Source organism: Ochotona curzoniae, unplaced genomic scaffold, assembly GCF_017591425.1.
Source record: "Ochotona curzoniae isolate NIBS_2020 unplaced genomic scaffold, NIBS_Ocur_1.0 contig_4797, whole genome shotgun sequence".
In the NCBI taxonomy this organism is placed as follows: Eukaryota; Metazoa; Chordata; class Mammalia; order Lagomorpha; family Ochotonidae; genus Ochotona; species Ochotona curzoniae.
The window spans coordinates 82,123-96,397 of NW_024466390.1; the positions used below are offsets into that span (position 1 = coordinate 82,123).

The window sequence follows — 14,275 nt, forward strand, 5'->3', positions numbered from 1 at the left end:
CCAGCGGGTGGAAGAGCTCACTCTGTGACTCTGCCTTTCAAGTAAACAAAGTAAGTCTTAAAAAATCATTCTCTTCCAAGCATCGTTCTTCTTTTTGTATTTTTTATTATAGCTCAGATCATTCTAATAGAAGATAAAAACCTCCAGCACATGTAGTTTCTAAAGATGAGGTGTAAGAACTCTTTATATTGTTAAAATCAAAAATATAATGAAAGCAATATGGGATGATAAAGGCAAAAAAAATATCAGAACAAAAATATCACAACATTTGCTGTTTCAACATGTTCTATCCCTTAAGCAGTTAGCCCTGCTTTCATAAAGCCTTGGGAAGCACCAATCTCCTTCCCAAACCAGACAGAGTGGAGAGCAGACACTGAAGCTGATTCTGTATTGCTTTACAGCTGTGTGCCACATGGTTTAACCACCGGCAAATCACATTTATGATGGTGCTTCCACAAGCTCACTCTGTCCAGCGAGACTGCAGTTGTTGAACACAGTATAATGTCTTTATAACAGTGAAATTATCTAACAACAACTTTATTAAAATATTATCAGGTGATGTGCAACTATTTTTTTTTATCAGGGCTGCCAAATAAAAACTATCTCCTTATAAGATTCACCAATTATAAGCTGATTTGAGTTAAACAGTTCTTTTTTTTTAAATTTGAAGTAATTTTTATTATTTTGGTTGCTTTTTATTATTATTTCATTTTTAATTTACGGTACAATACCACAGGTTCTGGGATTTCTCTCTCCTGCCCAGTTCCCTCTCCCCAACTGATATCCCCTGTATTATTACAACAGTATAGTCCTTCATAAGCAGTCATAAGTTACTTTTCTGCTATTTAGGTGCGTTGTGACATTGCTGCTACAGACAATGGCAGGAAGTCCAGCATCCTATTATTAAGATATATCTAACAGTTTATTAACCAGTTCTTTCTAAAATGCTAGCACACTTTAGAAATATAATTTGCTAGGGCCAGAGCTGTGGTGTAGCAAGCAAAGCCGCAGCATGTGACACCGGCATTTACATCAGCCCTACAGCCTGGCAAGCCTCACTTGAGCACTGCCCAAGTGGACTTCTGTGGAAATCCAAAATCTAGTTGCCACACACGGACTAGCGCCTTCACGCTCTCTGACTCACAAGTTTACAGTGGATTTTTTTCTCCTCCTAATTCGAATCATACATTTTCTAAGGAATGTGTATGTACCAGGATCATAAGAGGTAGCTAAGGACAGAGTTCAGTGAAGGGACAGTTCACAAAGATGCTGGCAAAATCAAGCAGTAATGAGACAGCAATGCTGGGAGGGCCATTACCCGTCCTACACTGAGGCCCAAGGGGGCAGTTGATGCAGATGCAGAAAGAGCAAGCAGACAGAAGTCAGCATAACATAGCACTTCTCAGCCAACTATGATAAAGTTGCTTGCATAGGATAAGCAATAGGCAAGTGGTATCTGAGTAACACTTTATTCAGAAAATATGATAAAGTTTAATTAAAAATTTCACTGAGATTTTTTTTTTGTAAAGGCAACACGGAGCCCAGCGTGGTAAAGGCAAAGACCCAAAGGCAGAGTCAGAGAAAGAGAGATCTCCCATCTGCTGGTTTACTCCCTATATACCTGCAAAAGCCAGTATGGGGCCAGGGCCAAGTCAGCAGCCAGTAACTGCAGTTGGCTCTCCCACCTGAGCGGCAGGGCCCCCAGCCCTTGAGGCACCATCTGTTGCCTTCCTGGGTGCCTATGCAACAAGCTGGCAGCCTCTGCGGAGACAGGAGTCAGAGCAGCACTCCGATACGGGATGCCAGTGTCCCAAACGGCAGCTTCACCAGCTGCACCAAAGCCCATCCTCAGTGAGATCTCTTGGTGAGTTGATTTGTCCTTACTCTTTGAACTGCTTTAAATGTGAACTGCACATCTCTGAAGCCTGTAAAGGGGAAGAGAGCCACCTTACCTCTCTAAAAAAGATGTCTGCAGGAGTCAGGCTGGGTGGGATTTCCTGTTCCCTTTTGTTCAAAGCAATGGAAATGGCTGTGTTCACAAGGTCGGAAAGCCGAGAGTGGTGGTTCTTGAGCACAATGGCGGCTGACAGCTTCTCTGCGTGCTCACAAAGTAACAGTCGCGTTGCCATCGGCATCCCTCTGACTGGAAAAGTGCCTAAACGTTCAAATAAACCAACCTGGTGAAACACAAACACATCTTCTTAGAAAGCATTATAGAAACACATACAATCTTGCAGTCCTATTCCCACCAGAAGCACTCTGGCCTGCAAATGTCACCAGACAGCGCGCACACACTCTCTCTCTGTTCAGTCAGGGCCACTAACATAAATAAAATAAGTACAGCTATTCCTGCTGGAAGATTAGGGCTACTTCAAAGTTTCTGTCTGAGGCTGTTGTCTCTACTTATGGCATACACTAAATTACTATTCATGATTATCAAAATGGTCAATTTACTCTTATCCATCTATTTTAATAAACTTTTCCAAACTTTTCAGAGTCAGAAACTCCGCATTCCAGGTGAGCACCGGTTTGAATCCTGGATGCTCTACTCCCAACCCAGCTCCCTGTAATTATGCCTGAGAAAGCAGTGGTGGAAGACAGCTCTAGTGCTTGGGCCCTTGCCACCAACATGGGAGGCTCATCTGAGCTCCAGGCTCCTGGCAATAGCCTGGTCCAGGCCTGGCCATTTAGGAAGTAAGCCAGCAGAAGGAAGACTTCTCTCAGTAACTGTGCCTTTCAAAAAAAAAAAAAAATGCTGCCAGCATCCTGCATGGGTATCAACTGAAGCCCTAACTAATTCTTTGATTTAGCTGACAGTGTGCCTGGGAAAGCTGCCACCAACGTGGGAGACCTGGAAGAAGCTATTGGCTTCTGCCTTTGGATTGCTCAGTTCTAGCTGCTGCAATTATCTGGGGAGAGAATCAGTGGATGGAAGATCTCTCTTTGTCTTTATAAACTCTGCCTCTCAAATAAATAAATAAAAAATTTTAAAAGGTAGCCATTATTTATACCAGTTATTTATCAGAAACTCTATGCCCAGCACCCAGCTGTGGCTGGTAGCTACCATACCAGACTACACAGATTCAGGGTAGTCCAGGCATCTCCAGGATTTCTTTAACACTGAGGCACTGATGAGCTTGAAAAAAATGCCAAAACAGGAATAAAGGGGTGAGAATTTGGTGCAAAGACTTTTCTTGGGACACCCACATTCTGTATCAGAATGCCTGGGTCAAATCCTAGCCCTGCTCCTGATTCTAGTACTGATTCTAGCAGTGTGTTAGCTCAGATGGTTGGCCCCTGTGAACCACAGATGACCCAGCTGAAGTTCCAGGTTCTCAACTTTGGCCTGGATTAGCTCCAGATGTTCCAGGTCTGGTTCCCTTTTCTTTTTAAATAAACAAATAATACAAACTCTTAAAAGGTAGAAATTTCTTCATTTGGATTTTAAATATGCTTAGAAACCACTGTTTACTGAAAAAGAAAAGATGGACAACAGTGGGGATACTTCTCTTCAAATAAGCAGCTTTCAATGAGGATTTGATCCTGACAAAAATTTTAAATCCATGAGTCCAGTACTATGTCACCAGTTAAGCTGCTACCAGCAGTGCCAGCATCCCAATATGGGCACCATTCATATCCCAGCTGCTCCACTTTTGATTTAGCTCCCTGGCAATGTGCCTGGGAAAGCAGTGGAGGCTGAGCCAAATCCCTGGGCCTTTGCACCTCTTTGGGAGACCCATAACCTCCTGACTCCAGGTGTGAGACCAGTTCAGACCCAGCCACTGTGGCCATCCGATAAGTGAAACAATGGATGTTAAGATATCTCTCTTCACTTCCACCTCCTCTAAATTGGCCTTTCAAATAAGTAACATAAACCTTCTAAAACTTTAAATCCACATATAATAATCTATCATGGTCTTAACAATTCTTCATGATCTAACAATACAAAATCAACTTATAAAAATTCAAGCTTTTAAATAAAGCCATATAGAAATTGAGTGAAATCTTGTTAAAAGATCTGGACTCAAAATACTGTGTTACAAAAAACAAAAACAAAAACACAACATTTCTTTCTCCTTAAATCTACAACTACTTCTTTCAAATTGAATTTTCAATACAGTAAATCTACCATTTCTTTTTTTCTTGAATTTCCAGTGCAGCTTTTATTCTTGGAGTAATAGGTCTCCACAGTTCTGGAATTATTTACTTTTCAGTCAGTACAGAAAGTAGAAAACACCAGTCTCTCTACATATCTGTCTTTCCAATAAAAATAAGTAAATCTTAAACAACAACAAAAGCTTTCTTCATGCAGACAGAAGGACTTCCTGTTACTCTGGAGCAGGAGACAGCTGACAAAGGCAGAGCAGCCACACTAGCAGTCCCGTATCCCCGTGCTCGGCCACCCCGCTCCTTACGTGGTGAATAAAGTCCATGAGGAAAGAGTGGGCTTTCATCTTATCTTCCAGTTGGTGGAGAATAATCAGTGACGTATTGCTGAACCCAGGTGCTTCTGTAAAAATCACAGTAACAAAGCTGAAACATTCAGTTATTGATCCTGCAACAATTCCTGCTAGAAAACAAAACGTAAAAAGAGACAGACGATTGCCACAGTGGTGAAGAGGCTTGGGAGGCCTGCACCTCATACTTGACCCCTAGCTCCGCTTCTAACTCTAACTTCCTGCTAGTGCACAACTTGGAAGGCAGCAAGTGATGCCTCCAGCACGTGGTCCGTCACCCACGGAGGAGACCCAGACTGAATTCCTGGCTTCAGCCTGGTCAAGTCCAGGTTCTTGCAGCCAATGTGGCGAGTTATTCAGAGTGAGAACTCTGTGCCTGGCTCTCCACCTTCCACATAAATAAGGGTATTTAAAAAGAAAATCTAAAGAAAGGAAGGCAACAACTCTTCAACTAAATTATTTTGCAAGGTAATCCAAGATTTTGAAAAATTTGGAGGAAAATTTGGGGGAATATAATTCACATGTACCAATTCCCAAGGAAGAACACGCTATTACTGGCTTAATCATTTATGTTATCTCCAAGGTACTCCAAGGAAATAAATGGAGGAGAACACTGATGTTTTATTCCTCAGTCTCCAAACAAGGCTGAGAAAACTAAGAAGTAGGATATTGGGAATGTATGACAGAGTCCTGTTCTTGGGAACTGCCAGAGTGAATGCACAAGTGCATGGGTAGTCATCTGGGAGACCGGTCTAACTTGCTACGCTACAATGTCATACACTTCAATTTCCTTTTAGAAATAAAAACCTCGAAAAAGTCTAGTGATCTGCCTCAGACAGAATATAAGGATATGCTCCAATGTTCCCTCATTTTCCATTACCTAGATCTGATCTGAGGCCTTTTCAAAATCTCTTATAAGTGGTACTTAAAAAAACATTTAATTAAGAAATTTAGAAACATCCTCAGATGTTTTTAATACCAATATTACTATATACTATAAAACTGCTTTTTACATAAGTAGGATATCCTTTTCATTAAACTTAAAAATCTTACCTTCGGGGACAGACTCAGCCCAGCGTGGGTCAGAAGCTGGATAGTCATCCACCAGGTCTACACTGATTTGGGTAACAGCCCTGTCTAGTTCACAATCAGATTCCAGATCAGAGTGGGAGGAAAACAGTTCATCAACCATCATCTGAGCGTGACCTACATCCTTCCTGAAATCAAATTGATAAACAAAAACATTCAGGGAGGTAAAACATTTTCAAAATTCACCATGAGAGGCAGGCACTGGGGTACACCCGGTTAAGCTGCTGCCCAGAATGCCTGCACCCCAAGTTGGGGGTGCCAGTTTGAGTCTTGCCTACTCTGCTTCCCATCCAGGTCCCTGCTAATGCTCCTGGGAAACAGCAGATCACAGCTGGAGTACTTGAGCTCCTGTCACTCCAGTGGGAGACTTGCATGGAGGCTCTTGTGCCTTCTGCCTGGCTTGGCCTGGCTATTGCAGACAGTGAATTTTGGGAATGAACCAGTAGCTAGATGATCTTTCATTCACTGTCACCTTTGTTTCAAATAAATAAGCAAATCTCTGAAGAAAAAAACTCATGAACCACACACAAAAAAATTAGCTGTGAAATTAAAGTCCTATGCATACATTTTAGCCTGAAGAGCTTCTATTACAAGTTTTTAAATAAAAGGGAAAAACATTATGCATAAATTGGTTCAACATATACTGAAATCTTACAACATGCTAAACATTAAACACAGAGTGATAAACCTGACATTAAAAACAGTCCCAAATGCTGGAATGTATGCATGAGTCACAAAGCTAAACAAACAAGTAGATACACAGTAAGACAAACACTGCGATGGGGGAAAAAACAACAAGCGGACAATAGACCACTTGCTGGAGGAAGAGATGGTGCATCCCAGCCCTGATAGAAAAGGAAGAGGCTACACAACTAGGAGGGAATACAGTGAGGACTACAGAGTTGCACACACACCATATGGCCATGTCTATCCACAAATAAGCTTGAATCTCTGCAGAGACCTGACACGATGGGAGAGGTCAAGATCCTGCAGGGAGGGCCCGGCGCGGTGGCGCAAGTGGTTAAAGGTCCTCGCCTTGCACCCCCGGGATCCCATATGGGCGCCGGTTCTAATCCCGGCAGCCCCGCTTCCCTTCCAGCTCCCTGCCTGTGGCCTGGGAAGGCAGTCGAGGACAGCCCAAAGATTTGGGAACCTGCACCCGTGTGGGAGACCCGGAAGAGGCTCCTGGCTTCGGATCGGCATAGTATCGGCCCGTTGCGCTCACTTGGGGAGTGAATCATCGGACGGAAGATCTTCCTCTCTGTCTCTCCTCTCTGTATATCCGCCTTTCCAATGAAAAAATAATAAAAATAAATCTTTAATAAAAAAAAAAAAAAAAAAAAAAAAAGATCCTGCAGGGAGAAAAGTATCTAGAAAAACAGGTTCCGGAGCAACCAATGAATGGACAGCTGCGACCTTATGAGAAGCCAAATCTTCTCTATTAGTTGGACATATCAGAGGACAACCAGATGTCCAAGAATCCAAGCAGGATTAAACAGTCTCCATGAAGGAATGAGAGAAACTCACAAGGATGAACGATAAAATCAAAGGACACAAAGCCCTGTCCACCATATTAAGGAATTTGAACTTAACCCTACAATGAAGAGTGTCATGATCTGTTCCAGTTTTCTAGATTATGTTAATTGTGATACACACAGGCTGATCATACAAAAGTGCTCCTGTTTCAAAACAAGGCCCCTGTAAATGTCATTACTTAAGATAAGGTCTAGGATGGGTCCTAATTTCAACATCAGGTACCCTTCTAAGAGGTCACATGAATGCTGCTACACTGGGCAGAGGCCACAGGACAATGGAGACAGAAACTGCAAAGAGTCCTCTCCAACCCAAGGACAGAAAAGAGTGACAGCAAGCAGCAGCAGCTGGAAGAGGGCATGAAACAGTCCTTCCTCAGATCCTGGGAGGAACACTGCCCCACTCAAGTCTCCATTTTGAACTTCTGACCTACACATTGTGACAGACATTCTGTTGTTTGAAGCTACCCTTTTTGGGGTGGTTTGTTAGAATAGCTATTTATTTACACTGTCATTAACATTCTGAGATGTCACAAATCTGACAGAATTGTAATGAAAGAATAAACATGTAAAATAAAGTAAAATAAAATAATTTCAAATCTGAATTAAGACCGAACCATGCAACACAACAAGACTGTTACTTAACAGGTGTATTCTGGGCCTGGTGCGATGGCTCAGTGGCTAAACCCTTGCCTTGCATGCACTGGGATCCCATTTGGGTGAGGGTTCGTCTTCTGGATGCTCCACTTCCCATCCAGCTCCCTGCTTGTGGCCTAAGAAAGCAGGTGAGGATGGCCCAAAGCCTTGGGACCCTGCACTCACGTGAGAGACCTGAAGAAGCTCCTGGCTTTGGGTCTGCTTATCTCTGGCCATTGTGGCCATTTGGGGAATGAATCAGCGGATGGACAATCTTTCCTTTTCTCCTTCTTTCTATAAGTTTCTTTCCGATAAAAATAAATACATCCTTTTTAAAAAAGATTTTTTTGAAGATGTATTTAATTTTTGAAGATGTATGTATGTATTTATTCATTTTTTTGGAAAAGCAGATTTTATAGAGAGAGAGAGAGAGGGAGTGAGAGAGGTCTTCTATCTGCTGGTCCATTCCCAAAATGACTCTAACGGTCAGAGTTGAACTGACCTGAAGCCAGGAACCATGAGCTCCCTCTGAGACCCTCACGTGGTACAGTGACCCAAGACTTGGGCCATTCTCTGTTGCCTATTCTGGATATTCAGGATGCTAGTGCCACAGCATTAGCCTGGAGGATTAGCCTGTTATCCCACCAGCCTGGCTCCAACAAAACCAGATTATATAATACTAAGTAAGATGAAACAAAAACCCCATTAGCAGTGTCCTCTCCAGAAAAGAGATAAAACTATCCTCAGAGGATTGCAATTTTTTAAAAATGTTTATTTCATGCATACATATTCCATTTGTTGCTTCACTACTCAAATGGTTGTAATGGCCATGAGCAGGCCAAGAAAAGCCAATAGACTGGAGCTCAGAATTCCACATGGGTCTCTCAAGTAGCTGGCAGGCATCCAAGCCATTTTCCAATGCCTCCTAGGACACATCACCAGACAGCTGCTAGGGCTCGAACCAGTTGGGGGGGGGGGGGGGGGGGGGGGGGGGGGGGGGGGGGGGGGGGGGGGGGCGGGGGGGGGGGGGGGGGGGGGGGGGCCCAGTACTGCAATAAAGGATGCATCTGTCTCAAATAGAGGCTTAATGCTCCTGTGGCACAGTTCTCACTATTTAAAAAGCACTTTATGTTTAACTGTTGCCCCTGCTAAAAGAGCCATGGGGCATCTGACATCACAGAATGAGATGCTGAAATCAAGAGCTGAGAACTTGTGAAACAGAGGAAGCAAAGAGAATAGTCTTCAAACCAAGTACTTGTCAGATTCACTAAGGATTTTTCAACTGTTCCAACTGCTGCCTCACTCAGCACCGAGCAAAGGAAGAAACAGAATGCCAGCAATATTCAGCAAATTGTTCAAAGTCTTATTCAGTTCAGAAGCAGGGGCTAACAAGAGCTGGATTCAATTTTCCCAAGTGTTCATTCAAATATGAATTTATTACATCTTGTAGAAACTATTTCAGAAACAGTAATATATACAATATATGCTAGGATAAACAAATGTGAATCAATCCCATTCAATTCTCCCCCTGACCCTGGTGGGCTCAGCTTTTCAACTTGCTCTGGCCAACTGCATACTAACAAATATTACCCAAGCAGAGACCTGAAGTGTGCCTGGGGGCTGAGGCTTGCCTCCATGCCTCGTCTGAAATCTGCATCTCTAAACAAGTCCAAGACAGATGGCTAAATGATGGAATATGTTTCTAGATGGTACAAGTTCAGGAACTCTCACCTAACTTGTCTAAACTCTGAGATACAGGAAACTAAGTTATTTGCTAACTGTGAGGGAGGTAGAAAAAAAACCAGAAACTGGAAAAGATTAGAAAAGGGCTGAAATGATTTTTCGGAAGAACAGGAGTTAGTGCTGACTAGAGAAATGCAGAAAAAGTGCCTGAAGTGAAAGACTTGGCTATTCTATAGATTTTTGGGAACACAAGAGTGACTATGGCGAAGATCTAATAAGTAATTACAGATGCAGTTTCCAAGCACTAGTATTTTTTGAGCTAAATAAAGTGAAAAGTCAATAAAAAATAACTTAGAAACAATTGTATGGTAAAAATTCTCTGGTAAAATCAATTTAGTAGGAAAAAAAATGAACAGCAAAATTATGTTCCAATGCTGACTCTGGCAATGTGTGAGGATAACTCTGGCTGTCCCAAGTGAAGAGGAAGGGTGCTGCTGGCATCTAGTTGTTAGGAGCTAGGCATGCTACTAGACCAGCAATAGGACAGTAGCTACAACTTAAAGCTACCTGTTATCAAGTAGCAATATGCTGAGGAGAGGCCACATAAAGCAGGCAGAGTGGCCAGGACAGGCTCCAGCTATGTGAGTAGGCATAACCACGAGCAGCCAGCCTGGACACTGAATACAATGAGTGAGCCCAGCTGGGACCAGTCAAATTGCCACCTGTCCCCACTCCTAATAGTTCCACTGTAGAATCATAAGCTATTATCAAATAAGCATTCAGTTTTGTGGTGAGATTCCGGGAAGCAAAGCCTAACTGACAGGCCAGGTTTAACCCTTTTACAATTCCAGTAAAATTATGTATGTAACTTTTTTGCATTAAAATTACATATAAAATACTACTGTACGCTATCATTAAGAATGTACATTTTGGGCCACTGGGCATGATGTGACCATCCTACATGTAAGTTAGTAAACTGGCTGCTCCATTTCTGTCTAATGGCTGGGAAAAGCAGAATATGGTTTAAGTATTTGGCTCCTTTCCACTCAAAGGAGAAACCTCAACGAAGCTCCTGGTTGACGGCTGCAGCCAAATGGGGAGTGAACCAGGAAGATCTCTCTGACTCTGCCTCTCCCTCTATAACCCTTTCAAAATAAATAAATACACCTTAAAAAAAAAGAAAGAAAGATTGCACATTTTTTAGCGGTACCGTTTCCCTTAAATAAAGAGGTTATATGGGACCAGACTCTCTTTATTAGCACTGCTTTATCTTGTAGCAACAAGACTGTGCTAAAGTACCACAACTCAGGAAAACACTTTTCTTCCTGACTGCATCATTTCCACAACTTGCTTTCACCAGTAGCAACTGTTACTAAAACATGCTCAAGGACACAAAGACATAGTTTTAAAAGCATGTTATACCTGCAATACTGCAGAAAAGCAGCTTTCAGCAACTTGGTTTTGTCTTCCTGTGCTATGGTTTCATTCTTTGTAGTGTTGTCAAAAACCATGCTCTAATAAAACAACAAATGTTACAGGTGTGAGATGAAGGTATTAGAACACTCTTAACTGCTAACTAACGACTGGACCCATTCTATGACAGAAAGCACACACACATGCGCACATTTGTTGTTTAAAGATGCGGCAAATCATTGTCCGAAGTTCTATAGAAAAGGTAGATAATTCAGGCATTATATTATGAACAAAATCTAGGAATTTCATAATAATCAATGTAAGTTTTTAACAGATTTGTTTATATAACTCATCACAGTGTATTCTACTAAAGATAAGTAGAGTAAGCTACTGAGTAAGCAACTACTCAGAAAAATTATTAAAGAAATGGAGTATTTCATGATAGTTTCAGAAATATGACAGCACCATAATGATTATAAAGTATCAAAATAAAGTATTATCATTGTTTGAAACTCTGCCAAGTCACTTTAATTTTGAATTATAGAAATACTCTACGCTTTCATATACTATTCAAATGAACAACACCCCAACAGTATTATTTTTTTTGCTTCCTATAAAATAAATGATACAAATCTTTTTCATGTGTATAATCTGCATGAAATATTTTGGTAAAAATAAAATTTAACAATTCTAACACGACCTCATTGCTTGGTGCAGCAACTGAAGAAGCCAAGGAGTCTTCCAGATCTTCTGCCAACATGGACACATTTTCCCTTGAAGTAATAGACACCAGACCACTGTTTCTAGAAAAAATGATAGGAACTCCACCACAGGAACCAGCACCTAAAATATTATCTCCTGAAATACAAAATGCATGTAACAATGACAAAAATGCTCTCCAACATCTACTGCCCTCCGCAGAAAATCATCTTGATGATATATTAAGAATATTATTCCTTTACAACTTTACTCCTGTGAATTTGGCTTTTTCATATCAGAATCACATGTCAAGAACTTGCTACTAATTTGCAGCAGGTTCTGTATTAACAGCAGTAAAAACTAGCCTTGCAAGAGAGCAGTAAATAGATAGAAAGTCCTTCTGCAAACTCACAGTTCTTCGATCCCATGACATCCTCTTGCCCTAATCTGTCTTGACATAGTGGGTCAGCCAATGGATAGAAGACTTGGTTCCTTAATACAGGCCACCGACTATTACCAAGGCTATCATATTCGGATTAGAAGGCCCCCATGCCACTCTGTGGTTTCGTTTGTTTCTGTCAACTGCCCAGAGGTTTCAGGTAAGTATCCTGGTTAGAAAATCTATTTGGCCTTTTCCCACTCCTGGCCAGCCCCTGCCCAACTCCTGCACTTCATTCTAGTCTTGTTGCCAGAACTAGCCATCTGGGATTCTTCCTACCCAGGGATCGAGGCACACCAATTTACAGACATCAACTCAGAATTAGTCACTCTTACAAAGAAGTAAAAAGCAATACGCCTCTTAGCATCAGTTCCTTTTTTTCTTGATCTCTATCACTGAGGAAAAAAATGTTTACTTTTTTTCTTTTTCTAAGATTTATTCTATTCTTATTGGAAAGTCAGACATATAGAGGAGGAGAGACAGAGAAGAATAATTTCTGTCTGATGATTCACTCCCCAAGTGGCCGCAATGGCCCGGGCTGCACTGATCTGAAGCCAGGAGCCAGGAGCCTCTTCTGGGTCTCCCATGTGGGTTCAGGGTTCCAAGGCTTTGGGCTCCTGGCTCCTGGACTGTTTTCCCAGACCACAAGTGGGGAGCTGATGTGAAGCGGAGCCACTGGGATTAGAACCAGCACCCACAAGTTAGAACCAGCGCCCACAAGAGTTCCCAGCACATGCAAAGCAAGGACTTTAGCTGCTAGGCTACCACGATGGGCCCAAAATGCCAACTTTCTTCAGTAGGGTGCTGACCTGTGCTGCAACAGATGTGGTATAATGTCTCAGCAGCACTTAGAAGTACCATGTTTGAAGCAACACTTAGAAAACAGAAACCACTAAGAGTGACTAATAAGCTCACAGATCATGCTTTCTTCAACTGTTACTATACCTTGTGCATTAAAGGCAATTTTCTCCCGAGGAAGAGAGAATTTCCCAGTTCCTGTGGAGCACACATAGACAGCGTTTTCAGTGTACAGATACGCAGTCTGGTTTGAAAAGTTTGGAACTACCAATCGACACATAATCAGGTCTTCAGACTGAAAGTCAAATTTAAAGATTAGATTGAATGAGAATGGAAACAAAAAATACTTGCAAGATTTACAACTGCATTTTACATGACATTATCTCATAAAAATAAAATGCCTCATCACTGATTCTCCTTATAAAACCTTAAGTACTATCCATAAATTTACAAAATGTAGCAGAATACCAGAGTAAATTTATAAACATTTGTATGGCTTGAAATTTCTGTTGTTTAAAAATTACCCAGTTTAAATCACTTAGCATTAGCAGCCCAGACAAATAGCAATTTGAGAAATCATTTGAGTTGAAAATAACAACTAGAACTCTATGTGTTTTATTAAAAAATAAATAAAAAAATAAATAAATAAAAGAACTCTATGTAACAAATATCAAGAGAGAAAATAAACGCATTAATCCATCACGCTATGTTACATTAATTCATTATATATATTTACTTTAAAACTGGAAAATCTGGCGTCAGTGCAGTGGTATGGCAGCCTAGTATCCACCTGCAGTGCTGGCATGCCACATGGGCACCATTTCGAGTCCAGCCAGGCTACTGGACCTCTGATCCAGCTCCCTCATGCATCTGGGAAAGCAGAAGAGGAGGCCCAAGTCCTTGGGCCTCTGTATACATCTGTTGAGTCTGGAAGAAGCTTCTGCCTCCCAGCACTGGACCAGCCAAACTCTGATTATCGTGGCACTGGCTCAGGTCCCAGCTGTTTCACTTTCAATCCAGCTCTCTGCTATTGAGTGGCTTCAAAGCAGTGGAAGGTGGCTCCAGTTGCTGGAGCTCTGTAATTATATGGGAAACCCAGAGAAGCTCCTGGCTTCAGATGGGCTCGGCTCCAGTCACTGAGGCAGTAAGGGAGGTGAACCAACAGATGGAAGATTTCTTGCTCTGTGTAACTACCTTTCAAATAAATTAAAAAAAAAAAATTAAAGGATAGATTTTAAAAATTTTTAAGGCTTATTTTATTTTTAATGGAAAGGCAGATACACAGAGAGGAGGCAAGACAAAGACCTTCCATCCACTGACTCACTCCCCCAGTGGCTCCAACAGCTGGAGCTAAGCCAATCCAAAGCCAGGAGCCAGGAGCTCCCTCTGGGTCTCCCACATAGATGCAGAGTCCCAAGGCTTTGGACCATCCCCGACAGCTTTCCCAGGCTACAAGTATACAGCTGGATACAAACTGGCACCCATATGCAATCCTGGCACATGCAAGGTGAGAACTTTAGCTGCTAGAC

General features: G+C 41.9%; 1 protein-coding gene across 2 annotated transcripts in view; it reads right to left on the minus strand.

Annotated features, from left to right (window-relative positions):
• The window catches only part of NUP133 (nucleoporin 133), a 54,921-nt gene that overhangs the window by 22,920 nt on the left and 17,726 nt on the right, over positions 1-14,275 (minus strand). For both annotated transcript variants that reach the window (XM_040988061.1, XM_040988062.1), the window contains exons 10-15: positions 12,894-13,041; positions 11,511-11,668; positions 10,820-10,911; positions 5,511-5,674; positions 4,416-4,510; positions 1,953-2,177 (exon numbers count right to left, since the gene is read on the minus strand). In XM_040988061.1, coding sequence (XP_040843995.1) covers positions 1,953-2,177; positions 4,416-4,510; positions 5,511-5,674; positions 10,820-10,911; positions 11,511-11,668; positions 12,894-13,041 — 882 coding nt within the window. The remainder of the gene's footprint in view (positions 1-1,952; positions 2,178-4,415; positions 4,511-5,510; positions 5,675-10,819; positions 10,912-11,510; positions 11,669-12,893; positions 13,042-14,275) is intronic.